The 26,551-nt window shown below is 41.6% G+C and overlaps 2 protein-coding genes across 6 annotated transcripts in view; one reads left to right on the forward strand and one right to left on the reverse strand.

The window, feature by feature from the left end:
• Positions 1 to 2,263: 2,263 nt before the first annotated feature.
• Positions 2,264 to 18,578, forward strand: trappc14 (trafficking protein particle complex subunit 14). 5 transcript variants are annotated; one of them, XM_026160705.1, is made up of 13 exons: positions 2,264 to 2,277; positions 2,579 to 3,107; positions 5,436 to 5,519; positions 8,754 to 8,883; positions 9,077 to 9,163; positions 10,018 to 10,138; positions 10,256 to 10,403; positions 13,506 to 13,567; positions 14,845 to 15,017; positions 15,505 to 15,638; positions 15,876 to 16,021; positions 16,748 to 16,909; positions 17,397 to 18,578. In XM_026160705.1, the coding sequence occupies exons 2-12, from the start codon at positions 2,673 to 2,675 to the stop codon at positions 16,887 to 16,889; spliced, it is 1,662 nt and encodes a 553-aa protein (XP_026016490.1). In that variant the 5' UTR covers positions 2,264 to 2,277; positions 2,579 to 2,672; the 3' UTR covers positions 16,890 to 16,909; positions 17,397 to 18,578. The 5 variants fall into 5 exon arrangements, with proteins under 5 accessions (XP_026016490.1, XP_026016483.1, XP_026016494.1 ...); XM_026160698.1 differs by lacking the exon at positions 2,264 to 2,277 and having other exon boundaries at positions 2,566 to 3,107; XM_026160709.1 differs by lacking the exon at positions 2,264 to 2,277 and having other exon boundaries at positions 2,566 to 3,107; positions 15,876 to 16,006.
• A 3,297-nt stretch (positions 18,579 to 21,875) lies between these two features.
• The window catches only part of zanl (zonadhesin, like), a 37,616-nt gene continuing 32,940 nt past the window's right edge, over positions 21,876 to 26,551 (reverse strand). The window contains 3 exon segments of the mRNA XM_026151136.1: positions 21,876 to 21,944; positions 26,062 to 26,105; positions 26,319 to 26,415. Of these exon segments, the coding sequence (XP_026006921.1) occupies positions 21,889 to 21,944; positions 26,062 to 26,105; positions 26,319 to 26,415 (197 nt within the window). The 3' untranslated portion in view covers positions 21,876 to 21,888.

Below are 26,551 nucleotides of genomic sequence, written 5' to 3' on the forward strand. Positions count from 1 at the left end.
ATTTCACAGAGAACTCCTCATGTTGCTCCAGATGTTACTGAGCAGGCCGAGCAGCTGCAGTATATGTGGCTATGATCTTACTTGAAACTGTATTCTGTCGGAAATTTGTAGTAGATCACGCTCTTTGTGTGCATCTGTTGTGTTTGTTTTCTTGTACTAAATAATTAAAAAAATCTTTAACTCTCCTACGTCTTTTTGCCTCCTTGTTTGTAACATTTGACAGCAGCTGTGTGATACGGTGGTTGTTCTGTGCTGCATTAAAATGTCCTGAGTAAAAAGATCAAAGAACTTTATGTGTAAATTGTTACATTTATAATCATGAAACAGAAAATGCAGTGAGTGCAAAGCAAACTGTAAGTTTACAGCTGCCGTTGCATCTGTGCAAATATCAGCCTCCATATTTGTGACTATTTTCACAATTGTTTCATCTTTAAATTTAAGAATTAAAACTTGTTATTCAAGCTTGTGTACATCGTTAGATCATATTCAAGTTGAACATATTGAACATCTTCATAGACTCCACATTTTATTCAATGAAAAATGTCTTTAAAAATCTTTTTACTGAGCTCACAGACCTACACAATCATTTCCCGTAGACTTCTATGCAGTGTTCATGCAACCCGAGGATGCCCTGCCAGCATTAGAAACACTGCAGGTTTAAATGACGTAGAATTAGTAGATACGTGAAACCATGTCCATTTTATAACTATTCTGTGAAACAACCATATTTGATTGACAGGTTGGACTGCTCAGTTATCAGCTAAAGCTAGTGAGTTTAGTTAGCAGGCTGCTTTGTACATTATAGTTAGCACTCAGAAATATACTGAGGTATAAACTGTCTCGAATCAGATCATACAGCAGGCCAAGGAGTTCATAACACTCCTCCCGAGACATGTTTTGATATTTAGATTTTTTTAGATAATTTAATTTAATTTCACAGAAACATTTTTTTTTTTTGTAATATTCTGTTCCTTGAAGTGGACATCAGCTTGTTTGATCACAGAATGTGAAGCTGAGTGAAGCTGAAAAATATTTTATTCAGAACTGTGGAAGTTGTCAGAGATGCAGGACAGACAGGGCAAACAAAAAGATTAAAGGACGTGCCAGCGTTTGAGGAGCCTGAGAACGGGCAAAATGATGACACCCACAGTCTATTATGGACAAGATGTATAAGCTCTGAAGTTATGAGGTTTGGTTTCTCAGACAGGAAATCGCCTGTGAAGGGAAACATCTTTCCTTGGCAGCCTTGTTGAGGACATTTGTTCTCATTTGTTGCCTTAATGGACTTGCTAATATTTATTTCAAAGTGTTGCCTATTTTCTGTTTGATGTAGTCAGAGAATCACGTGGTTGTGGGCCACGTTGTTTGATACTGTTGTGCCTAAAAACTTCACAGCCCTACATTTAACAGTTCTTATTTTGGATGAGGTGCATCAACTCCTTTTAGCTTTCACCTTCCCTCTCTGATGTCTGGCCTTCCTCCACTTCATCCTTTGACTGATTCCTTTTCGACAGCTCTGAGTAAAATCCTTTCTGCCTCATTCTGCCCTCTACTTCCTGAAGTATAGACACTGTTCGAATCGGTTATGAGGTAGTAAGTTCTGCCGACTTAAAAGAACACAGAATAAAAGTTTTGTTTTGGAAAGCCTGTAATTACTACGCATTTGAGAAATCTAGATCTAAGTTAAGATGCTCAAATTAAAGAAGGAACAATTTGAGTTTAAGCAATAGAATCTACAAAAAACAGAAGTATCACTTAATCTCTCATGGCCATAAAATATGGAAGCTGATGTGTTCTGTTTGCCCAGCCCACACAAAAGCCAGGATGCCCCCTGACAGTACAGCAGGAGTCATATATATGGTGCATGATGTAGAAGTATCAGACTCGTGTCCCCAAAGGAGGACAAAAGTTAATTGCTGGGTCTTAGGAGGATATCGCCAACTGACACAGTTATAATGAAGTGGACGTGATTGGGAATGAAAGAGGCTGCCAGCAAACCTCCAAGACTGTGGCTGTAATATTACCTTAAGAACAGTGTGCAGAGAGCTTCATGGACTTCAGCTTCATGCTCCCAGTGATGGGTACGACCCCTCCCTGTTCATGGATCAGACAGTTTGGTGTGAATGAACACCTGACAGAACACCTGAGGAATTAACTAGAGCAGAGATTGTGATTCGGGCGTCTGGTTCAACATCAGTGTCTGACCTCACAAATGGTCAGACTGGTCAGATTTCCCATAAACACAGACCTGCACCTTGTGGAAAGCAAGGTTCCCAGGTGAGCTGATTAAGAATGGGATCTCACTCAGGTTCATGTGTGTGTTTGCAGATGAGCAAATATTGTTGGCAATATCGTGTGGCAGCTGTCAGTTAGGGCTGCATGGGCTTAGAGTTAAGCTTTAGTAGGAAGTCACTGCAAGGTGACGTAAAATGATCTTATTATAAATGTTATTTATGTAAACTGCATCCTGGTACAGCATGCCTTCGTTTTTCTGGTTTTCGTCACTGACTTTTGATTGCATTGGTCTGATTCGTCTTCTCTACATCGATTAATCGTCCTGTTGTTTTGTCGCTATTAGTGAAAGGAAGCAGGATGCACACATCGGTGGGCGCTTTCAGTAAGCTCCTGTTCAGGCGCGGTGAAATGCAGAGGCAGAGTTAGCCACCGCCACGATGGAGTCGCAATACAAGTTTTGTTTGTATTTTCCTGTCGCCCAAATATCGAGTTTATCAGACGCAGCAAACTACACAACGCTTCCTCAGCGAAAGAACGTCTACCTCGGGGAGACTCTCCAGTTTCTGCTGGTGTTGCGGTTTCGGGGCTTAACGGACAGGGACGATGGTGCTCTGTCTCGGAGGGACCTGGGGGGTTCTTTGTGCGCTCTGGCGAGCGTGTGCGCCGCGGAGAGCTGGAGGCAGACACCGGCTGAGCAGTGTGACCGCATGAGCAGCTGCAGTGAAGACAGCGAGGATGTAGAGTGTAGGACCGCAGAACAGAGCGGAAGAAGACGGGGGGACAAGCAGACCTTCACACAGTGTCACCAACTCCTCAGTCATAAGTGCTCACCCAGTAGTGCAGCGATGCACAGCGAGACAGAACAAGCCAAGGTAAAATAAGCCAGTACTGAAGAAGAGGAAGTCCATAGATTTACACACATCTAATGTTTCTGCAGAACTGTCATCACTCAACGAGACAGGAAAAAAATTGGTTTTTAAGTAACCTACACATATGTCCTAATTAGATAAAAAAACAAAACAAAAAACAGGGTGGTTTAGATTGTCTGTACTCGAGTAGAAGTGCAGATACTACTAGTAAAAATACTCCAGTAAAAGTTACAGTACTGATTCTACTTATTTACTTGAATAAAAAAAAGTAAAGGCTCTAAATGTGCTCGAAGTAAAGGAGGACGCTGAACCCTGTGCTATGTGAACACAATGATAGAATAACAGAGGGGAACACAAACTTTAGTCTATTTTTGATTCTAATTATACTCAGCTTGAGTCTGAAGAAAAAGGAAAATCAAATCTATTTGCTGTTGCCTCCATTGTGGAGGGGACTTTGCCTGTAAACAGGAAGTGTGCACAGTCAGAGGTTAAAGTGGGTTCAGCAGGTGGGGAACCTAAAACTGGTTGTCACGGCTCAGTGTGGGGAACTGAATCAAACTCACACTCATTTCTCCTGAGAGCTCCAGTAGGTGTTCTTACTGTGCAGGCTGTGATCAGCTGACCTGCTGCTCTCTGTGGATGGACACACCTGGATTCAACCAGATGTGAGCAGATGTTTCATCCTCCACAGTTTATACTGTCTTTATACTAGATGCTATAAAACCAGTATCAAGGTGGAGTTCATCAGTGGATCTAAGCTCATCAAATTCATGTGACTCTCTGCTACATGTGATTTAACCTAACTGTGGCCATGAACCCACAGCCACTGTGCACCAGGCACACACTGTGCTTTACTTTAAGTCGTCCCAGTGCAGAAAACTAACCTGCAGAGGGTTTTCATGCCTTAGTTTGATTTGCAGCATGTTTCAAAATTTAAAAAAAGTCACATGTACAAACAAAGTATCTCGTTTTAAAAAATCCCACGAGCATCCTTACCTTTAAATGTAAGCTCTCTTCTTCCTGCCACGTCCTGTCTGTCTGAGTGAAGTTAGCTCTTTCTTTTCTCTCCCTGTCAAATAAGCAGCTGGACCTTTAGCCGCAACACACTGTTACACAAACTGCGCAAAAACAATTTGTGTGTTTGCAGAAATGCTGCATTTGAAATAACCTTCAGTAACACATTACTCCCTTTATGTTCACTCACCTTCTGTGGGGCTGACTAGATGCTGAAGCCCTGCAGCTCATGAAGCCCAGTTTTAACCCCTGACTTTGACACACTTCAGCTCTTTTATGCATCATCCTCTGCTGACGATTACACAACAGGACTGCCATGGATGTGTTACTGTTTAGACTTAAATCAGTTTGATGTTTGGAGGCTCGCAGTAACAAATAATAACTCCTCTTGAATGCAAAGTAATGAGTCTGTTTTTGAAAATGTGAGGAGTGAAAGTAAAAGGTTACTTTTAGAAAAACAAACTACATAAGTACAAAAACACTCTCAGCACTCTCCTGTCTAGTCCCTGTTGTTACAACCCGTCTGCGGGCCAGGAGATGGCATGGATGAGGCACTTGCTCCCCACCAACACCCACGCAGCCACAGGAAACAATCACTGGTCATTACATGGCATTTATTTACAAAGTAATGAGGCAAAAACAACAGAACAGGAGTGTCAACACTTCAGGGTGACCTGAGGCCAAAATAGTAAATAAAACAAAGCTAAGGTCTGATGGATGCCAACATACACGACCTCACAGACGAAAGGAACCAAAATAAAGACAGAGTCTGACCTCCTGTCCAAAAACAGGAGAAAACGATGTGTTCAAAGTAACGGCAGCTCACCCACTCCACTTCCTCAGCTGTTAGGAGAAGCGTGTGAAGCGCTCCAGGCTTTATATATAAGGCTGCAGCCAGTCATTCAGGAGCCGTACATCCATGCACCAGTGGCAGCAGGGCACCTGCACAGTTGAATTACCATAACATGCAGAGTTAAAAGAGTTGCTACAACAAACTGTTCAGGAAAAAACAAACACATACAACAAATGATTGTAAAACTATTCTTTAAATTTTAATTTATCAGCTGTTGTAAATGTCTATACATAAATATCTGCAAACAGAAAACTGAAACGCATACATTATTTTCCACCACAATTAAAGCTAAACTAGCATTAAGCGAGCACAGGTTTCATTTTTTATTTACCAAAGTGTTTGTTTTAAGAGTTTTACCTGTGATGGCAGCTGTTAGATATCGTACTGTTGTGACTGATTGTTTAACTCAGTCCATATTATTTTATTTATTTAAACAAAAATTGTCTTATGTTGATCTCCTGCAGTCTGCTTGGGTGTTGGAAGACCAGCTTATCTTCTGTCTCACTGTCTCTTTGGACAAGCTGCCAGTCAGTACACGTAAAGCCAAGGTTGGACACACCTGTATGCATGTACACGTAGTGTGTGTGTGTGTGTGTGTGTGTGTGTGTGTGTGTGTATAGATGTAGATAGATTGACAGCGCTGCAAACCCTCGGCCTTCTCTCAGTGAGCTTCATGATGGGGTCACCTGACGTGTTTCCCCTCACAGGTGAGCCTGTCAGGGCTCATTTACTGAATTTCTTGCCTTCTTAATGAGGTTGGGACCATCAGGTGTGTTGTGCAGCAGTCAGGTTGGTGCACAGCTGGCAGCCATATTTGACGACTGTTAGAATTCATATTATGGCAAGAACCAATCAGCTGAGAGAAACAACAGCCCATCATTACTTTCAGAACTGAAGCTCAGTCAGGCTGTAAAACTGCTAAAACTTTGAATGTGTCCCCAAGTGCTGTCACAAAAACCATCAAGACCACGATGAAACTGTCTGACATGAGGACGCCCCAGGAAAGGAAGAGCAGGAGTCCCCTCTACATTCATCCGAGTCACCAGCCTCAGAAATCACAAGTTAACAGCAGCTCAGATCAGAGACCAGATAGATGCCACACAGAGCTCCAGTAGCAGACACATCTCTACATGTTCAGAGGAGACTGTGTGAATCAGGCCTTTATGGTCAAACAGCTGCTGAGAAACACAAGGAGTGGACATTAGACCAGAGGACATCTGTGCTTTGGTCTGATGGGTCCTGGCCTCCACAGTCACCTGACCTAAACCCAGTGTGGATGGTTTGGGATGAGATGGAGCTCAGAGTGAAGGCAAAGGACCAACAAGTGCTCAGCATCTCTGGGAACTCCTTCAAGACTGTTGGAAACCGTTTCAGGAGACGACCTCATGAAGCTCATGGAGAGAACGCCAAGAGGGAGCAAAGCAGGAATCAAAGCAAAGGCTGTTTGGAAGAATCTGAAATATCAAACATGTCCTGAGTTATTTCACACTTTTTTGTTATTACAGAATTCCACATGTGTTCATTCATAGTTCTGATGCCTTCAGTAAAAGGAATTTAAATGGTGTAAAAAAACGTAAACATGTATTGTATAGGTTCTAGTGTTTATATTTGTTAGTGTTTGTTTGTACTGTGCTTATTGTTCCTAAATGGTACAAAACTGTTCAAAAGTCTTGACTCATCCCTGATTTCTTTATACACTCAAACTAATTACAGGAACACTTTTTAATCAAAGTAAAGCATTAAATAAATTCAACCCTTGGTATATTAATCTGGTCAGTTAAGTTGCAGAGGGGATTTTTAATCGGTTTCAGTTGCTTTGGTGTTAATTACATTAACTACAGGCCTACTAGAGGGCCAATAACAAGACCACTCCATCTATCCTTTCATTTTCTTCCACAAATCTGCGACCGGGTCACGGGGGCAACAGCCTAAGCAGAGACGCCCAGACCTCCTGCCTCCTCCTCTAGCCTATCCCGTGGAACACTAAAGCGTTCGCAGGCCTGTAGAGACATATAATCTCTCCAACATGTCCTGTGTCTGCCCCGAGGCCTCCACCTGGTAGGACATGCCTGGAACACCTCACCCAGGAGGCACCCAACTCCTGAACAACCTCAACCAGGAACTTGTCGCTGACCCAGCGTGGGCTCTCCGCCCTTTGCCAGCTGAGGTACATGGCCTCAGACTTGGAGGTGCTGATAAAAACCAATTCATTTACCTCTTAACAGGTTCACCCTGAGTGGATGTGGCAAATGTGAAAGTAATGGAGAAGTCATGGGGGATGTTATGCTGCCTGTAATAATGCTCAGCATGACTGGTTTGTTTGTAGGTTAGGGAATGGGCAACCTCATCCACGGAGGGATGCACATCCCTCTGCAAGCTAGGCAACGGCAGCTTGATGGCCGTTAGGTGTCAGAGTGAAATCTTTGGAGCCACTGTCAGATGATACGCTGGTGTAGCAGGTCCTGGGTTTCTTGTGTTGCACCAGAATGGTCACATGGTCTCATGTGACAAGAGTATGATGAAGGAACTGATACTATTGACCAGCCCCCACACATGCCTGACCTCAATCTAGACATTGTTTCGGTCAATCTGAGACTATGCACCTGAGACGATCCAGCTCAGTGATACCCTGGATCAGTTCTGCCTGATATTGTCAGGCTTCCACACTACTGAGTAGAAATGTTATTACAATCAACCAAAACTAAACTAAAAACAAAAACTAGATGACAAAATTTTTAAAACCAAACTAAAGTAAAAAAGAGGAGTAAAAGCGTACCTGAAGAGAAAAACACACAATGGAGTACATCATGGATCGGCCTCCTCGGAGCCCGCATCATCTTTACAGAGAACAGCAGCAGCCAACAACCCTATTAGACCTCTGGAAAGCCCTTCAAGAAGCCCGGAAAAATCTTTGTGAAGACAGAAATGACAAGAAAGCTTATCTTATCTACAAACTCTTGTTTTTGCCTTATTTCCACTGTGGTGGACTCCACTCACACGCAGGAAGTGTGTTGCTGAGTTTTGTGGTACGATGTTTGCAGTTGTTGTTTGTTCAAGAATAACGTTAGAGTGAGAAACGTTGGCGTGTGAGAGCTCTCGTCTCGTCTGTGTTTACCTCCACATTGGTGACCCCTGACTCGAACATGTTAGGAGCCGAGGATGACGACGCTCCAGCAGCTGCTGGCCCTCTGCCTCCTGCTGCAGCTGCGTCTGCTGTGGCGCATAAGCTGCCGGATCCCCGGGAGGCTGGAGGTTCAGTTCGCCCTTCGCAGCGTCTCAGGGACAAGGCTGGCACTGGCAGTCAGGAAACGCTGCAGACAACTTGAGTTTCAGTAAAACTTTATGTATTTATGTATAAGGGCGATCGTGGCTCAAAGAGTTGGCAGTTCGTCTTGTAACCGGAATGTTGCCGAGCCCCGGCTCGGACAGTCTCGGTCGTTGTGTCCTTGGGCAAGACACTTCACCCACCGCCTACTGGTGTTGGCCAGAGGGGCCGATGGCGCGATATGGCAGCCTGGCTTCTGTCAGTCTGCCCCAGGGCAGCTGTGGCTACAACCGTAGCTGCCTCCACCAGTGTGTGAATGTGAGAGTGAATGAATAGTGGCATTGTAAAGTGCTTTGGGGCCCCGAAAAGCGCTGTATAAATGCAATCCATTATTATTATTTCCAGTTTTCCTAACAAAGTGTAAGAAATTAAAGGTGGCTTAAGACTTTTGCATAGTACCCTGTATGATGAACTCTAGAGGTGGAACCTGTAGTTGAATGCCTCTCTGTGATGACAGATTGTAGTCACTGTGTGGAAGCAGATGGAGGAAAATGCAGAATTAAGGGAGCTTGGCTACCTGACTCTGCTGCAGTTTAGGAGTCCAACATGCACCTTCAGACAAGATCTTAGCACCTTCAAGGCACAAGGTAAACACGCCATCTCAACATACTGAATGAGCTCTGTGTGTCACAAGAGTTAAAAAGGATTGTAGTCTAAAACCTACAACTAATGAGGTCATAAGACTAGGAAACCAGTATCTGTCCCATTGGATTACATATAAATTATAATTCCATTGTCCAGTCTGATAGTAAACAAACACCATGGTTTCCTCTTTCCTAGTCAGCACTACCCTGGATGTTCTTCCACCTCCCAGTGTCCAGTGTCGACATATGACTGTTTCTGGAAAACATCTGACCGTCCTCAAGGGTAGAACAGCAGCTCATGCACACACAGACACAAAACGTGGACTTTTATTATTTTTTAAATTGTATTTTCCCAAATCTGGATCTCTCCTAAACGACAGCTACCTGTCTCAGTATTAAGTGAAACAGCAGCCGCTATATCACGACCCTTAAACTAAAGCAGCTACGTGTAATGTTTAATGTTGATCATTAACCATGTCAGACGCCACACAGTTAAGCGCCATGATTCATTACTAAACAGTGTGATACGTGGTTTCAAATCCCTTTTGTTATTATGGAATTGACATTTTTTCATCATACAGTTCTCAAATGAATATTTGAGTGTTTCTTAGTTTTAAGCAAGTGTCTCATTTCCCCCCCCACATAGTTAGTCAAGTAAGAAATTCGTTGCCAGGAGTAGTCCTAACATAAACCCAAACACGTTTAAATACGGTTTAAATGCAACAGTAGGGGGCAGCCCACTGGGGTTTAAATAGGGTGTAATTACTTGTGACTCGCCACTATTTGATTTTAGAGCTTAAGTATGAGGTGAAACGTCTTCAAGAAACTTAAAGAAGCCCAGCTGGTTGCTTTCCGAGCTCCTTAGAATTATCCATCACGTAGTCCTGCCTCATTTTTGTGTAATCAAAGTAAACGTCTGTCACGCTACCTTCATCTGATTTTTACTGCATTTTAAACTTCAAACAAAATGAATATACACAATATACAATACTATTCTGTTAAATTTAGCAAAAATTGGGAATTTGAATGGTCCAGAAAACTGCGTCAAGTTAGCAAAACACCAAAATGATGCAATTGTACCTAGAAGTACAATAAGCTCATAAACAGCTAATGATTAGTGGGTTACTTTTTCCTCAGTGATGAACTGCAGCTCACAGGACAGAATGTGTGTCAAAGATGTCAAGATTCTTCCAAACTATAACTCGTCTTACCTTCCCATGATGCCTGATGGCTCAGTGCTCGTAGTCGACAATGTCTGGTAAGTACATATGCACTCGGTGTGCAAATGCTTTGTAAGCAGGGAAGTAATTGGCAAGTTGTTTTCTGTGTTCTTTAGCCTCCTAATGAGCATAACGCTTTATACTTTCTATTAAAGCCACCAGTCAGGAGAGATCAGCATGGCTTCATTCTGTCGGATAGACAACAAATCATCACATTTACCTTGTATGCTTAGTGCCCTGGAGGAGCAGACCTTCATTTTTCAGCTGCAGCTACAAGAGAAAGAAGAACAGCAATCCAGCAAGGTGAGAAGGCACACTGGAGAGTGTGTCGTTACTTTTTTAAAACCAGTGCGATTTTGTGAAAACAAGTTTTAGTGCAAAGTTAAAGCTGCCAAATGATTACAATAAATAGTAAGGAAGTAAAGTTTATTTATATATTACCTTTCACAGACACGTGTCACAAAGTGCTTTACAAGGTAAAAACACATATATCATAAAACCCTGTTCCAATTAAAAGCTTTTTGAAATAAACACGTCTTTAGCTGCTTTTTGAAGGTCTCCACTGAGTCCACACACGGTAGAAATAAAGGAAGTGATTGTACTAACAATTTGCTTGCATAAACCGTGATTTATATATGATTTACAGACGTGGACAAAATTCTTGGTACCCTTCAGTCAATGAGCGAAAAACTCACAATGGTCACAGAAATAACTGTAAAACAAAAGTATAAGTAAATACAAATTCTATGAATGTTAACCATTGAAAGTCACACATTGCTTTTTAACCATGCTTGAACAGAATTATTTAAAAAAAACTAAATGCATGAAACAGACCTGGACAAAAACGATGGTGCCCACAACTTAATATTTTGTTGCACAACCTTTTGAGGCAAACACTGCAGTCAAGCGATTCCTGTAACTGTCAATGAGACTTCTGCACCTCTCAGTAGGTATTTTGGCCCACTTCTCCTGATCAAACTGCTCCAGTTGTTTCCAGTTTGAAGGGCGCCTTTTCCACACGGCATGTTTCATCCAAAGATGCTCAACAGGATTGAGGTCAGGGCTCATAGAAGGCCACTTTAGAATAGTCCAGTGTTTTCCTCTCAGCCATTCTTGGGTGTTTCTGTGTGTTTTTGGGTCATTGTCCTGTTGCAAGACCCATGACCTGCGACTGAGACCAAGCTGTCTGACACTGGCCAGCACATTTCTCTCTAGGATACCTTGACAATCTTCAGATTTCAATGTACCCTGCACAGATTCAACCCCAGAGGACGCCCCAGAACATAACCGAGCCTCCTCCTCCTTCATTTTTCTGTCAGTGAACATAGAGCTGATGTGTCTTGGCAAAAAGTAAAATTTTGGTCTCATCTGTCCACAGGACATCTTCCCAGAAGCTTTGTGGCTTGTCAACATGTAGTTTGGAAAATTCCAGTCCGGCTTTTTGATGATTTGTTTTCAACAATGGTGTCCTCCTTGGTTGTCTCCCATGTAGCCCACTTTGGTTCAAACAGCGACGGATGGTGCGATCTGACACTGATGTTCACTGAGCATGAAGTTCACCTTGGATCTCTTTAGAAGTCTTTCTGGGCTCTTTTGTTACCATTCGGATTATCCATCTCTTTGATCTGTCATCAATTTTCCTCCTGCGGCCACGTCCAGGGAGGTTGGCTACAGTCCCATGGATCTTAAATTTCTGAATAATATGTGCAGCTGTAGTCACAGGAACATCTAGCTGCTTGGAGATGGTCTTATAGCCTTTACCTTTAACATGCTTGTCTATGATTTTCTTTCTAATCTCCTGAGACAACTCTTTCCTTTGCTTCCTCTGGTCCATGTTGAGTGTGGTACACACCCTGTCACCAAACATGACATAGGTAGGTAGGACTGCAGAGTCATAATTCTCCCTCACAGACAGAATTATGACTTTGTTTTCTGCTTGGCCGTCACCCAAGGATTTACGTCCCTGATAAACAGGAGGCTCACTATCTGTTTAACCTCTCCCATGAACTAACACTGGCCTCACTGCGTCAAGTGTGTGTGTGTAGAGCATAAGGCCCATTTGTAGTGCACATGCATACAACTAAGTGACAGGAGTGCTCTTGCTATTACTATTACTAATGTGACACGATAAAAATGTATGATTAATACATCAGAAAAGAAATCTGCCACATCACAGTGCTGCTTTCATTACTGGTCACCACCGTTTGTATTACAGAGGTTAGAACATGCCATAGGAATTAAAGGCACTCTGCCTTTTCTGTTTACTTTATACATGCTTCCCTTAGCCTGTATTATTCAAACTCTTGCAGTCTCAGGCGCCTGCTCTGTCTACCAGTAGCTGGGGATTCACTCCTCTAGTATTCCTGCTGATTCCTTTCTGTGCGCCGCTCATGTATTGAACCATTTGCCTGTTCAGCCTCCGATATGATGCCTGACAGGAGCTTCCATGTGGTACTGAGGCAGGTTATCATGCTTGCTGTATTTCTTTCTACTTCAATACCGATAACTTCCCTCCACGCTACCTTGATCTTGACCTCCAGTCTCCTTCTCCAGGGTACTGAAGGGTATTGATTAGTCTCAGTGATGGTTACAGTAGGAACTGTCCGTAGTGCTGCATTCACATCATCTAGTAGACCTTCAGAGAGTGCTTCACGTAATCTTGGTAACCGAATACGGAGGGTCCAAATTTAAAGCTTCACCATGATCCTACCTTTCAGGTCAGTTTCTCTCACACTCAGCGCTCCTTCTTCCATCGTACCTGGGCTTGGTACCCAAGCTCGGGTGGGGGTGATGATGATATCTCCCCCCAACTTGTCTTCCTGGCTCCCCCTTGCCGTAGCTTGTGTGTTGTACCTCGTCAGTCTCTAGCTGTGACAGCAGTTCCTTCCTCCAAATGTTGGAACACTGAGTTAGTAGTTGTTTTGCTGACAATCTGGATGCTGGAGATACCAGAGGTCCCACATCCCGCTCATGTAACCTCTTCTCCTGGGGTTACTTGCATATTAGTACTCCAACAGTGCCCTGTTCTCATCTCTTGCCGACTTGAGCCTTCTTGTTTCAGTACACTTTTCATCAGTATCCTGGCTCCTCAACACCTGACAGGGACCTTGTTAATCCTGGCGATGGTATGGTTTCCCTTTTCTCTTGCCCATATCCGAGGTAGGCTTGGTTAGCATGGGGCATCTAGCCTAGGGACCTTATCCCACCTGTAAAAACTGAAAATTTAATGAGGATGCATGGAAATCACATGGAAAGACCATACCTCATAATGCCTCTCATCACCTTGTCACTTCTCTGCCCTCTATGGGGCTTTCAGTCTGAAGCCTCCCGGAGAGTCCAATGTGAGAGGTAGAGGGGTCGAAGAGGAGGTTTTAATTATTAAATAATGTTGTTGTCTTTTCATAGGGTTTGGAAGTCCCATTGTTGGCTGTCCTACAGTGGCACAGTCCAGTACATCCTGCCATGAGGTAACTATTTGTCTTCTTGTTGAGGTATTTCTGTAGCAGTAGCAGTACATAACAATCCTGGAGTCTGCATGTACTGTGTATATGAAACGACTGCTGTGTATTTTAAAGTAATTACAGCTGCTGCTTGCATCCAGTAAAGGATGGCAAACAGACTTAAAGTTCCCTTTGAGTTTTTATTTATCTTTTGCTTAGTGTGGTCTACAAATAAAGATCATACGAGCTTATTTAACAGAAATAACATTAATTTCCCAGTTGATCACTATTTCACATGAGTCACTAGAGGGCACCAAAGGATCATCAAAAGGCTGCAGGCTTCTAAATACAAATAACCTTTAATATACATATACATATATATATATATATATATGTATATGGAGAGAGAGAGAGAGAGAGAGAGAGAGAGAGAGAGAGAGAGATCTATAATCCTATATTTTTGGATCTACAGCACTATTATGTTATTTGACTGAACACAAACATATAACAGGATTTAGAGAAAATTAGTATAAAAATAAATTGATTAATTTCACCAACTGTGGCAAAATAAAAAAATTTTTTTAAACAATTTAAGAGATGATATTTATATGACTTCCAGAATTTGTAGTTTAACATCTATTTTAAATAACAACTGAGTGCGTGTTTGCACCCTTAGCGCAGACTGTAGCAACTATGGATCATGTATGTGGCTGCACTACATTAGACCTTTGACCACTATGCATTGCTGTAGAAGGACAGCAATTGCTCAACAAACGCAAGCAGGCGTAACACTGCGATAAGCACTGCAAGAGGATCCTGAGTTCAGTTCCAGCGCCTGGGGCCTTTCTGTGTGGAGTTTGCGTGGGTTCTCTTCCTCCCACAGTCCAAAGACCAAAGTTTAGTGGGATTAAGTTAACTTATAATTCTAAATTGCCCATAAGTACGACTGTGAGTGGGAATGGTTGTCTGTCTCTATGTATCAGTCTTGCAATAGACTGGTCGACCTGTCCGGGGTGTACCCTGTCTCTTGCCCTGTGGTAGCCGAGCTAGGCTCCTGCCCCCCGTGACCCTGACAGGGATAAGCACATTGTGTCATTTTGTATGCCTTTATGTGTGAAATACAAAATGTATTAAAGAAGAAACCAAAACACTCTCCATATAAGAACATTAAATGACTTTTTTCTGTTTATAATTGTATAGAATTGAAATTGTAGTCTTGTTGTGCTATTTGTTTTCTCTTATAAGAAGAATTCCTGCTATATGTTCTAATAATAGAAATATAATACTTATCATGCTCTCTCCAGATGCATCTCTACTTGTTACTCGATACCCAGTGTTCACTTAAATCGTCCAGAGTTGGTGATGATGGCGTCCTGCCCAAGGACCGTCAGGCCTCAACAACACTTCTGGGTGAAATATACGCTGCTCAACAATTTGCAAGATTTCCTTGCTGTTCGTCTGATCTGGAATTCAGAGGGTGAGTATCAAATCCTACAGACAGTTCCTAGTGTGTGGGAAATAATTATTTGCTCCCTCTCCTGAATCTGCAGCGAGTCAATGGACAGAAACTGAGGTTTTGGACTTGATTAGCATGGAGAGAAATTGATAGACTGCTGCAACAACACCTACTAGATCCGTAGCCACCATTTTTACTTCCGTAAACAGAGCGCGTTGTGTGTGACGTCTGCTTTTGCACATGCGGGCCGCTTTGAGGGTTCACCCTAGAGCGCGTTTGCTGTCACATTTTATTTGTATTGTGAACAAGCAGCCAAAACAATTGGATTTGATAAAAAAAATCAGATTTGAGCATTAAGACCTGCAGTGTGAACGTAGCCTTAGATTCTTGCATTGGATAAATATTCTCTGCTCCAATCCTCTATCGGATACCTAATCCAGTCTAAATTCTCATTCTTCCCCCTGCTTATGTTTGTTACCTGCTCCTCACTGTCCATGCATCCATCTAGGAGGAAGTGAGCAGGATCCCAGTGTGGGAGCGGTTGTGTGCCAGTCTCCACTCAACAACCTGGGCCAGTGTAAGAAAGGTTCCATGCTGTCCTTCACTGTGGCCTTCCAGATTCTCAAAACTGGGATTTTTGAGGTACCAAAGGAAATAAGTTGTTAAATGTATTGACATTGTCTTAATATTAACAGTGCACAAACCCAGCCCAGTAAATCCTGTTTATGCTGCGTTTAATGTTTGATCCTTGAAGAACTTTAAACCAGGAATTACTACACCGCTCATACTGCTGTATTGTTTTTATTTGGCACAGTTTTGCTTGACAAAAAATGTAAGTAATGGCTTTCCATCTTCCACATGTCTATGATAACGCGGTAGCTGAGCCAGCATATGAAGTTTACAGCTTCTGTGCCCGCACCGCCCACGGAGCCTCAGTCACCTTTGAAAAACACCTTCGAAGGACGAAGCCTGAGCCGGTTAAAGAGCTTCCCCCACCACCAGCCATTTTGGTCAGTAAATCTCAGGTATGGAGGGTCATTGTACAAGACTGCTTCTCAAACTGTGGGGCACTGAGATACTTCCACTGGGGTGTGGGCGACTGGGAAAAAAAGTTTTTATTAAATGAGTAAAGTTAAGTTGAATTAATTGAAAACTGTAAAAAGGGAAGAAATGACCTTTTATCAACTTGGGTGGGCGAGGGTTGTGACCAAGATCAAAGATACAAGCAACAGAAACGAGCTTTCTCCAGAGGGTGGCTGCCCTTTCCCTTAGAGATGGTGAGAAGTTCAGTCATTCAAGAAGTGCTCAGAGTCGAGCTATTGCTTCTGGAAATGAGCCGGGTCATTGTTTTGGGCATCTATAGGTTGCCTCATTGGCTCCTCTCAGGTCAGGTGTTCCAAGGTGTCCCACCTGGAGGAAACCCTGTAGCTGACCCAAGACAAACTGGTAAGACTATATCTCTCTGCTGCCATGGAAACGACTTGGCGTCCCCCTGAATAAGCTGTGGGAGGTGGCTGGAGACTTCTCTGCTTAGGTTGTTTCCAGAAGAAGAAGATGGATGGATGGAAATTCCTTTGAGCTATGTCAGATTTAAGCCAAATATGTTTGTATAAAAGATTCACATAATAGACGATACACTTTTTAGAGACATTGTAGTAGTTATGCAAGATTGGAGACGCATTTAAGACAATCTTTCATATTGCACTCCACACTCCACAATGATGTCTGTGATATCTTTGTTCTGGGTCCAGGTCAGGCGCTATGGCAGAGCTCCAGACAACAACCTCTCCTGCAGGAACTGTTAATCGAGCCCCTCACCTGCCCCCCGACCCCAGCTTTGTTTCACTGGTAAAAATAGCCAAGAGAGAGTGTAAGGTGCTAGTGCTGGAATGAATCAAAGATGTACACAAAAGGTAGGAAACTTTGGTGCATGTACTGTTCAACATTACCTGTTTTATTGAGGTGAAACATTAACCGCCTTCTGTAGTTGCACAATCAAAATGGACTGGCTCTTAATGTTGTAAAAATAAGACAAAACTTAGGAAGCTGGAGTGAAATACGTTTCATGTTACTTAATGTTCATGGTTAACATTCAGCTTCTGGCTGTAGAAAAACAATACAACAAGCTATCATGGGACTAAAGCAACACGACAGCCGAAAGTGTTAGTAACCTTTGTCCAAGCTGACTGGAAGGAGCGGTTTGATTCTAAGTAACTTTAGACCCCCTAAAATTAATTGGAATGAAATTTGTATTTCGATTATTTGCCATCAAATGGATAGTGGTGAAAAATGTCCATCTATCAAAATGTACACAAATGTAAATCTACTGCAAACTGGTCTAATGTTGGTACATTTCCTAGGAGCATTTTAAACTTCTTCTCACTCTGTTTCTCCGTTCAGGTGATCTGGACTGTGGGAGCTTATGACAAAAGCATCACTGTTCTGTGGCTGTGCTTCAACACAGAGCAGCCGTCAGATCTTTGTCTTCATGAAGAAGAAGCAGCAGTCCTACTATAATAAATGGTAAAGATGGAGTCAGTGAATGAGGAATGAAAGATGAGTCAGAGGACTGGTGCTGATGAGATTCTGATGTGAGCTCAGGTCAGTGGAGGGATACTTCTGTTTGTTACGCTTCTCCCTGATGACAAATTCCCTCCATCACATCAACATTTTTATTTCCTTTAAAGACCTTTTAAAAATGTTTGTTTTTGCTAAACCTGTTTAACTGTGTATAACTGTTCATACACGTCTCTGTTTATGCTTGAATCTGTTGGTTTCGCTCGAGTTTCCTTTTAGCATCATTGAGTCAGGCTCAATAGCACAAAGTAAGCTCCAGTATGTTCATGTCTCAAAATGTGGATGTGATAACAAAACTTTTTACTTTTTACGTTTTTGTAAAGAAATGTTTTTTGTTTTGTTTTGCATACTGTGCCATGTGGCCTTTATATGTAACAATAAAAATGTAATTACTCATTCTATTTAACATGTCAAAGGTTTACAGCTGGTTCTTGGCTTCTTGCCTCAAACTTAAAGGATTTATGTCTTAAACTATTCTTATGTCAGCCTCTATGGTTTGCACAGAGACTGATGGGCTAAAAGTTTTGTTTTATAGTAGGATCCAGTCAGAGTGTGTCGAGCCCTTGCAGTAGTTACTTACTTACTTTCAGTTTATCTTTTGATTTAACTTCTAGCAGCACTGTCTAATATTTCAGACCTTCCTGCTGTGATATTTGCCCCCTCCTTCATCTCCTTCTTGTTTTTGATTTATTAGACTTGCATGTTCCAGATCATAAAAAGACGAGGATAACCAGAGTAAATATCCCAGCAGCTGAGCTGGCGGGCAGCGCACTCAACTTTGTGAACGTGGACCAAAAATGGGCCCGATGCGGCTTAGAAACAGCTGCTTGATTTTTTTTTTACATAAAAAACATTAACAATTATAAAATCTGCACTTTAGTTGTGAATATAATTTTTGCTAACACTGATTTTATTAAAACTGCTTTTTCTGTGCAGTAGAAAACGAGCGATACTGTAGGAGGCTGACAGTTTAAAGAGGACGTACAGTGGGATGCAAACGTTTGTGCAACCTTGTTAATAGTCATTATTTTCCTGTATAAATCGTTGGTTGTTACAATAATTATTGCACACTTTCTGTAAATCCAATAAATTCAGTAAATTCATTTCACTTCTCAAATATCACTGTGTGTGTGTATGATATATTTAACTGACATTTTTTATTAACCAACGATTTATGCAGGAAAATAAGGACTATTAACAAGGCTGCCAAACGTTTGCATCCCACTGTAACTCATTTTTATTGAGACTGAAGATGATTGCATGTGCGAGTGCATGTTTGGAGTCATTGCACTGGTGGTACCAATGTCTTAGAATCTGAGCATCTGCCTAAACATTGTGCACAGTTTAGTAGAGTTAAATGCAAAAATAGGCTTACAATTAAAAAACGGACGTAACAGTTACAGGTATGTGCAGTGACTGTCAGGGTCAGATGATGTAATACTTTGTGAATGTATTAGGGTTAGGGCATCATGGGCCATCAAAGTTCTCATTCTCATTAGAACAGTTGTGTTCAGCACAGTGTACATAGGACACAACATCCTGAATATGTGCAGCTGAGACTGTAATCTTAGTGAGTCTGTGCACAGCTGCTGGGTTTTTGCTTTTGTTAAAAGTATTGAGCGACCTTTCTAACAACGTAACCCAGTTTGGAAATATACGTTCCTGGTTCTCTAGTGCAGCAAGTGGCATCAACCACACTGTGGGTGCTACACAGTACTTCTGTCATGGTCCTGGGTCGTGTGACCCAGTGTGTTATGCTTAACCTATTTTGATGTTTATTGTTTGCTTAGGTTCTTTAAGGTAGTCCAGTCCTTTTTGTAATTATGTTACCCTTGCATTACGTCTCCCTTGCCCTTCGTGTGTTTATGTCTGTGTGTCTTGTACTGTCAAGTTCATGCTGTCAGTTATGTCACCTCCCCCTGTACTACGTCTCCCCGGTTCATGTCTCATGTTTCCTGTTTTACTTTGAAGGCCTGCATTCACTGTCTGTGTATTCAGCTCACTCCTCCTGTCCTGTTGTTAAGTTCATGTGTGTCAGCTGCGTTCCAATGTGTGGCCACTTCCCCTGATCATCCCTCATGTGTATTTAGTCTCTGTGTTTCTTACAGTCTGTGTCGCGTCGTCTGTGTTCCCATCCTCCGTGTTTCCATGCCTGGTCTGTTGTCTTCCAAGCCATAGCCTCACCATAGTTTGTTCCCAGTTTAGGTTTTTGTTTAGCCACGCCATCCCTGCTGTATTTGCACACCTTGTTTTCAGCCATAATAAAGGCTCGCCTTCTGTTAAAGCTCACTCCCGTCTGTTCACTTGTGTACGCACCTGGGTCCATTACACGCATTCTCCACTCGGTCCGTCACAGCGGACCGTGACAACTTCCTGATTATTTAGTATTTTGTACCGTGTGAGAAACTATGAAGTCTGTGCGTTTGTGCGTGCGTGCATAGATCGATCTAGATTCTTCTTTTTTATGACTGACTGTAAGTTTGAGCTCACTTTCTTAATAAATTTGGGATTTCATAGTGTCATCAGTTGTTCTACACTGTATAAAGCTGTGAATAAAAATATGTATAAAACCTCTGCAAAATATTCTCTATTCATACTTTCAGACGTGTATTTTTAGTAGAGTTGACCAGCTGGTCATTAGTTAGATGTTCTCCCACGTTTTAGAGGCTAAACTTGTAAATATAGGAGTTTGTTTTTTAAATATATGAATAAAATCCTTTGCAGTCAGTCACCCTAAAATCTAGAGCTCATTTACATCATCAGATGCCCGTGACATGCTCTGGCAGGCTTTTATTGCCCTGCCTTCAGTTCCTGGGTTTTCTGCATTGTTCTTTGATAACTCTGTTGAGTAGAGGACAGTTGACTCGCTGGGCTCGTGAACAATTTCCTGTGTTTTGCCTTTAAAAACATGTAGCTTGCATTTACAGTATACTGTGTAAGATAAAGGTCTAATCATCTCTTCGTTTACTCAGATTGCACAGAATGTATATTTGTTAATAATTTGAATTAGTTTGGATAAGTGTAAGATAATAGGGAATTTCAGTTTTTACTATATAATTTTGTTTAGCGTAATATTTACAATTAAATTGTATTTTCTTTCCTTATTTAATTTTGACGTACTGTTCCTTTAATACATGGTAACCGTGCACGAGTGTGGAGTAACGGGGCTTTAACTAGCTGTGGAGTCAAACAGTTTTCTTACCGTGTACAGGAACATTCAAACGGATCGCTGTATTTCAAGACTGGAAATAAATGTTTGCCTGTTTGTTTTCAACTACAAGCGGACTTTGTTGATTATGTTCAACTGCACAAGGACACGCATGTGGCCCGACTACCAGCTACTGCTTGCGCGGTAATAGTATACATTTTTCCCCCATTTGCAGTGTGTTATAGCACTTTGCTGACTCTCCACAGTGATTGTAGCCCGGCACACTTCACGTTCCACGGTGTTTCACAGATGATGATGTGCTTTGGATCATGCGGTGTTCCTTTCCTTCTCTATATTTTTATCTTCCCATCATTTGGATACAAGTTAAACTTGATTGTATCTGTCCAAAGACTTTTTCCAGAAATGTGCCACGTCTCTTACAAATGCTCTGAAAACGTTTGGACTCCATGTAAAAGGTAAATACAAACAGAGCGGGCCAGTTTTGTAAAAACATTTATTATTCACAACAGAACTTCCAGTATTTAAAATGGATTTTTTGGGAAAAATAATTTGAAATTTGATAACAGCAACATTTATCAAAAAAGAGGAGATATGGCAGTGCGTACTAATGTGCAGCGTTTCCTATTCGTTCAACAGTCTGCAAATATTTCAGAACTGAGGTTTCTTTGAGAGGAATGTTGTCCTATTCTTGTTTTAATATATGATTTTAGTGACTCCATCAGATTGTCTGGAGTTCATGTTTTCCCAAAAGAATGAAAAATGTTTGATTTGCCTGAATACAGAATGGTTTTCTACTTTCAGTCGTTTTTTCCATGAGCTTTGGTGCAGAGGGGACAGTGGTGTTTCGCTTTGCTGTCTCTCTCTACATCTACTGGCTGGTTATTAGACAGCAGGTTAGTAATGGGCACACTCTGAAGTAAAGACAGGGTGGAACTTATTACTCTGAAAAACTGTGGGCAGACACTACAAGAAGCACATACACATATAACTATTTATTTAATTAAACATTCACTTCAAATGACATGTTCAAGCATAACTTAAAAAAGCAACAAATAAACAAATAAGCAAGTCTTATCTTCATTTTTACTCTTCTTTGACATGACAAGTGGTTACATAGAGAAAAAATAGTTTCATTGAAGTTTGTCATCAAAAAGCAGTGACTTTCTCCTTTTTCTGGTTATCAATGTTTGTGTATGGAACACCTAAAACAGAAGACATGGGAGACATATTAGAGCTGAAAAATAAGTAAAATACACACACATTATATACATACGAGTATTTATACACAAAGCTTTAGTTGTCAGAGAGATGACATCACATTTGACTCTGGTATACAGAGGAGTTCATGTTGCCCCTTCATCACCCCCTGTGGTGGATTTTTGTATGACATGTATACCTATATAACTCTATACACTGTATTTCAATTTCAATTTCAATTTTATTTCTATAGCACATTTAAAAGTCACAAGTACAACAAAGTGCTTCACAAACGAACCATACTTGCAATTTACAACAGGAGAAAACAGTTAACAAAGAATAAAATTATAAAATAATATAAGAACAGACATGAATCAGGGAAAATTAAGCTAAGTAGTTTGAAAAGCGAGCTTAAACAGATGGGTTTTTAACCGAGATTTAAAAGATTGGATAGTTTCCGACACACGGACATCAACCGGTAGGCTGTTCCAGAGTTTTGGTGCAGCGAAAGCAAAGGCCCGATCCCCCTTCGTCTTTAATCGAGACATTGGTTGCATTAGAAGCCCCTGATTAGAGGATCTGAGTGCCCTTGTAGGGATATATAGATTAAGAAGGTCAATCAAATAACTGGGTGCCAAGTTATTTAAGATTTTAAAAGTATATAAAAGAATTTTAAAAACAATACGGTATTTGACAGGAAGCCAGTGGAGGTCAGCTAGAATGGGAGTAATATGATCCTGTCTTCTAGCGCCGCTTAAAAGGCGTGCTGCGGCATTCTGGACTAATTGTAGGCGTTGAATAAGAGAGAGTTGGAGGCCTAAGTAAAGAGAATTACAGTAGTCCAGTCTAGAGGTTATAAAAGCATGAATGAGCCTTTCAAGGTCTTTATGTCGTAGGTAAGGCATTGCCTTCGAAATTTGGCGTAGTTGGTAGAAGCTGGTTTTTACCACTGCAGCCACTTGCTTATCTAATTTGAGGGAGCTGTCCAGCATTACTCCGAGATTTCTGACAGTGGGCGATAAGTGGCTGGCATAGGAACCTAAAGTCTCCGAAAGCTGTTTCAACGGCATGTGGCTACCAAAGACGATAATTTCTGTTTTGTTTTCATTGAGGGTGAGCGAATTATGCAGTAGCCAGTCTCTGACGTCACACAGGCAATTAAGCAACGGCAATAGCGGGGATTGAAGATCCAAATCCAAAGGGAAATAGATTTGGATATCATCCGCATAGCAGTGAAAAGAGATATTGTGATTTCTAAAGATTTTTCCCAGGGGTAACAGATAGAGAGAGAACAACGTGGGACTTAACACAGACCCCTGGGGAACACCGCAGCGAAGGGGTGCGGGGGAAGAGGAGTGATTTCCCATAGAGACAGAGAAAAACCGCTCGGATAGGTATGATTTAAACCATGAGAGTACTTTGCCTTTAAGGCCAACTACATGTTCAAGTCTTGAAAGGAGAATATCATGGTCGACCGTATCAAAAGCAGAGGACAAGTCTAAAAGAACTAAAACCACAGGGCGCCCTGTATCAACAGTTACGAGGAGATCGTTAAAAACTCTCAGTAAAGCTGTCTCGGTACTGTGGTGAGGTTTAAAACCAGATTGGAATTTTTCATTGATTCCATTTGCCTCTAAGAAAGATTGCAATTGCTTGAGAACAATTTTCTCTAAGACTTTAGCCATAAAAGGGAGTTTCGATACCGGCCTATAGTTTGAGAGGACATTAGGATCAAGATTACTTTTCTTGATTACAGGTTGGATAACTGCATGTTTGAACACAGCAGGGACGCAGCCTGATAGTAGTGATGAATTCATTATAAGTAAAATCCAGGGTCCTACAATATTCAGGGCGTTTTTGATAATGCGAGAAGGGAGCACATCATGACGGGAATTGGAATTTTTCGTTTGAGCTATTATTTCCTTAAGGGTCGGAAAGGAAACAAATTCAAACTGTTCTAGTACCGACGAGGGTTCGGATGTTAAAGATGTGTCCTCAATGGGTAGATATGTGGATCTTAGTGCTATAGTTTTATCTGAAAAATAGTTTAGGAATTTTTCACATAAAGCTTGGGAGGTCTCGGTCTGAGTGGAGAGTGGATTTATTAACGAATTAAAAATGCCAAAAAGGACCTGCGGCTTATGACTATTAGTCGCAATGATCTCCGAAAGGAAGGAGGCTTTTGCAGTTTTAACAGCCTTCTGATATTTCTTCAGACAATTGTGGAGAATGTCAAAGGAGATCTGGAGTTTGTCTTTCTTCCATCTCCTCTCCGCTTGGCGGCATTCACGTCGGAGGGTACGAGTATAGTCATTCATCCACGGTTGACGGAATGGTTTAAGGCGTTTAGTCTTTAAAGGAGCTACAGTGTCTAAAATAGAAGTACAGGTGGCGATGAAGGAGTTAGCGAGATCATTAACCGGTGTAGCTGTATCCCAGTTAATTTCGCAGAAGGCAGTGTTGGTCAGAGCCATAGAAAACTGAGCAATAGTCTCTGAGTTAATCATGCGTATATTTTGCACAGGACCCTCACGTTTCAGCTCCATATTGCACACATTGACATTAAACAAAACCGGGAAATGGTCCGATATCCCAGGATTATAAATGTCCGTAATGCAAATGTCCAAACCGTGGGATAGTACCAAATCAAGCGTGTGGCCTTTAATATGGGTTGGTTTACTGACCCACTGAGTAAGGTTAAAAGAGTCTATAAGAGCAAGAAAGTCCTTGACCAGTGGGTCCAACTCACAACAGACATGAATATTGAAATCACCAGTAATGAGAGTGCAGTCATAATTAACCAAGAGGTTTCCTAAAAATCTATCTGTACTAGATAGCTTTCACGTAGAATATTAGGCACGAGGTATTTTGCCCTTATGCACACACACGCACGCATGCACACACACACACACACACACACACACACACACACACACACACACACACACACACACACACACACACAATAAACATTTTTCATGCAGCTCTTAGAAAATAGTAACATGGTAACAGAGATACTGAAACACACTATTAACCTACGATGGAGTGTTTATTATTATGTAAAGTATTTAACCCATATATTTGATGTAGTTAGGCCAAGTATTATTCACATGTACATCATAAGATTATCACAAAAAGTACGCTGTTTGCTGTAGTAATGTGTGACCTTTGACCATGTTGTGACCTATTGTCAGAAGGCAAAGCAAAGGGTTAATTTAAGGGTGCCCCTTTGTGCTGGGCCCTCAGCCAGAGTCCTGGCCCGTACTTGACCCTGCACCTGCTGTTTTTGGGCGCGTGGGAAAGTTACTCCACAGCAGGGAGGTGGGTTCCTGTAGAAGGGGATCTGGGAAAGTCCTCTGGGCTTTTTCCTGCTGTCTGTCCGTTGGGGTTGGTCCCAACCTGCATGCGCTAACAGCGAACACCCTAGGGGAGCTTTGCCTTTCCTTCTGTTTTGCTGAGCTTCTCTGTTTAATAAAACAGCTGGCGTAGACCTTTGCTCCTCTCCTGTGATTTTTGTGTTTTTGACTTTAATTGGACTCGAGAAGCAGAAACCCACCTACTTCTAATCTGTGGAATTACTCACACTTGCGACCAGCACATCCCTCCTCTACTATTGTTGACAGTTTGACAGGAAGAGAAGTCTTTGCAGACCTAAGGTGGGCTGCCATGCTCCTTTTTTTAAGAGAGAAAAAGCTTCCGAACAAGCGACACTTATTCTTATTCGAAGGACGCTGTCGTGGATTTTTACCCATAACATGCTGAGCGAGGCACACAGAGTCTGAGATTTTTATATTTTGCTCTTTCGTTGTGCTTTTTACTGTCAGACCTTTGAGTGGATTTGCTGGCACATCCTTGCCTGGTGGTGTAGTGTTAATATACACCTGAATGTTCCAGCCCAGCAAACTGGTCACTCTGATGGTCATGTGGATTTGATGAGCAGGAGCTTGACTGCTACACACCCTTTCAATTTGATGCTTATAGTGACATTATGGAAACAACAACAACAACAACTACTAACAGTAGCAAGTGTTACACTAACTAGATGTTTATTGTGGTAGAGCAGCTTTATTGCGTTTTGGGGATTTTTTTTAAAGCTCATTTAATCTTTTTCCTGATCCTTACTTGTTGATTCCATGCTGATATTTGTCTCCTTCTTCTTCTTTTTCCTGAAAAGAGAAAAACGGAGGTTAGAGACTTTAATGTGTGCATGCATACAGTTATTTATTTATTTGAAGTTTTATAACGGTATTTGGAAAAAACAAAAAATATTGGCCCAGATATATTTTTAAGACATGTATTTGTGTTTAAATTTCATACAGTGGACACAGACATACTTATTCAAGCGCATATTTTTGTTAAGATGATCTGTTAACACTCACATGGTTTTCTTTTTGCAAACAAGAACAATGGTAGTCACGGTGATGATAATGACAGCAACTGGGACCAGAACCGCAATCAGGATAATCCACTTAGTTTCTGAAACACACAAAAATGAGAAACAAAGTCTTTAACCGTTAACCACATGTCCTCCACTCTCAGTGAAATAATTCATTTGACCAATCACAGTGAGTGCAGGGTCCTTACATGAATTTGAAACTGAGCTTGGAGGAGA

This window comes from Astatotilapia calliptera, chromosome 3 (genome assembly GCF_900246225.1).
Source record: "Astatotilapia calliptera chromosome 3, fAstCal1.2, whole genome shotgun sequence".
NCBI classification, from domain to species: domain Eukaryota; kingdom Metazoa; phylum Chordata; class Actinopteri; order Cichliformes; family Cichlidae; genus Astatotilapia; species Astatotilapia calliptera.

Excerpts from the sequence above, each read along its gene's own strand:
- trappc14 (XM_026160705.1), top strand. The coding sequence starts at position 2,673 with ATGGAGTCGCAATACAAGTTTTGTTTGTATTTTCCTGTCGCCCAAATA. Across the intron at positions 13,568-14,844 it reads CCAGTACATCCTGCCATGAG|ATGCATCTCTACTTGTTACT; the intron begins GTAACTATTTGT and ends TGCTCTCTCCAG. Across the intron at positions 15,639-15,875 it reads TCAAAACTGGGATTTTTGAG|CTGAGCCAGCATATGAAGTT; the intron begins GTACCAAAGGAA and ends ATAACGCGGTAG.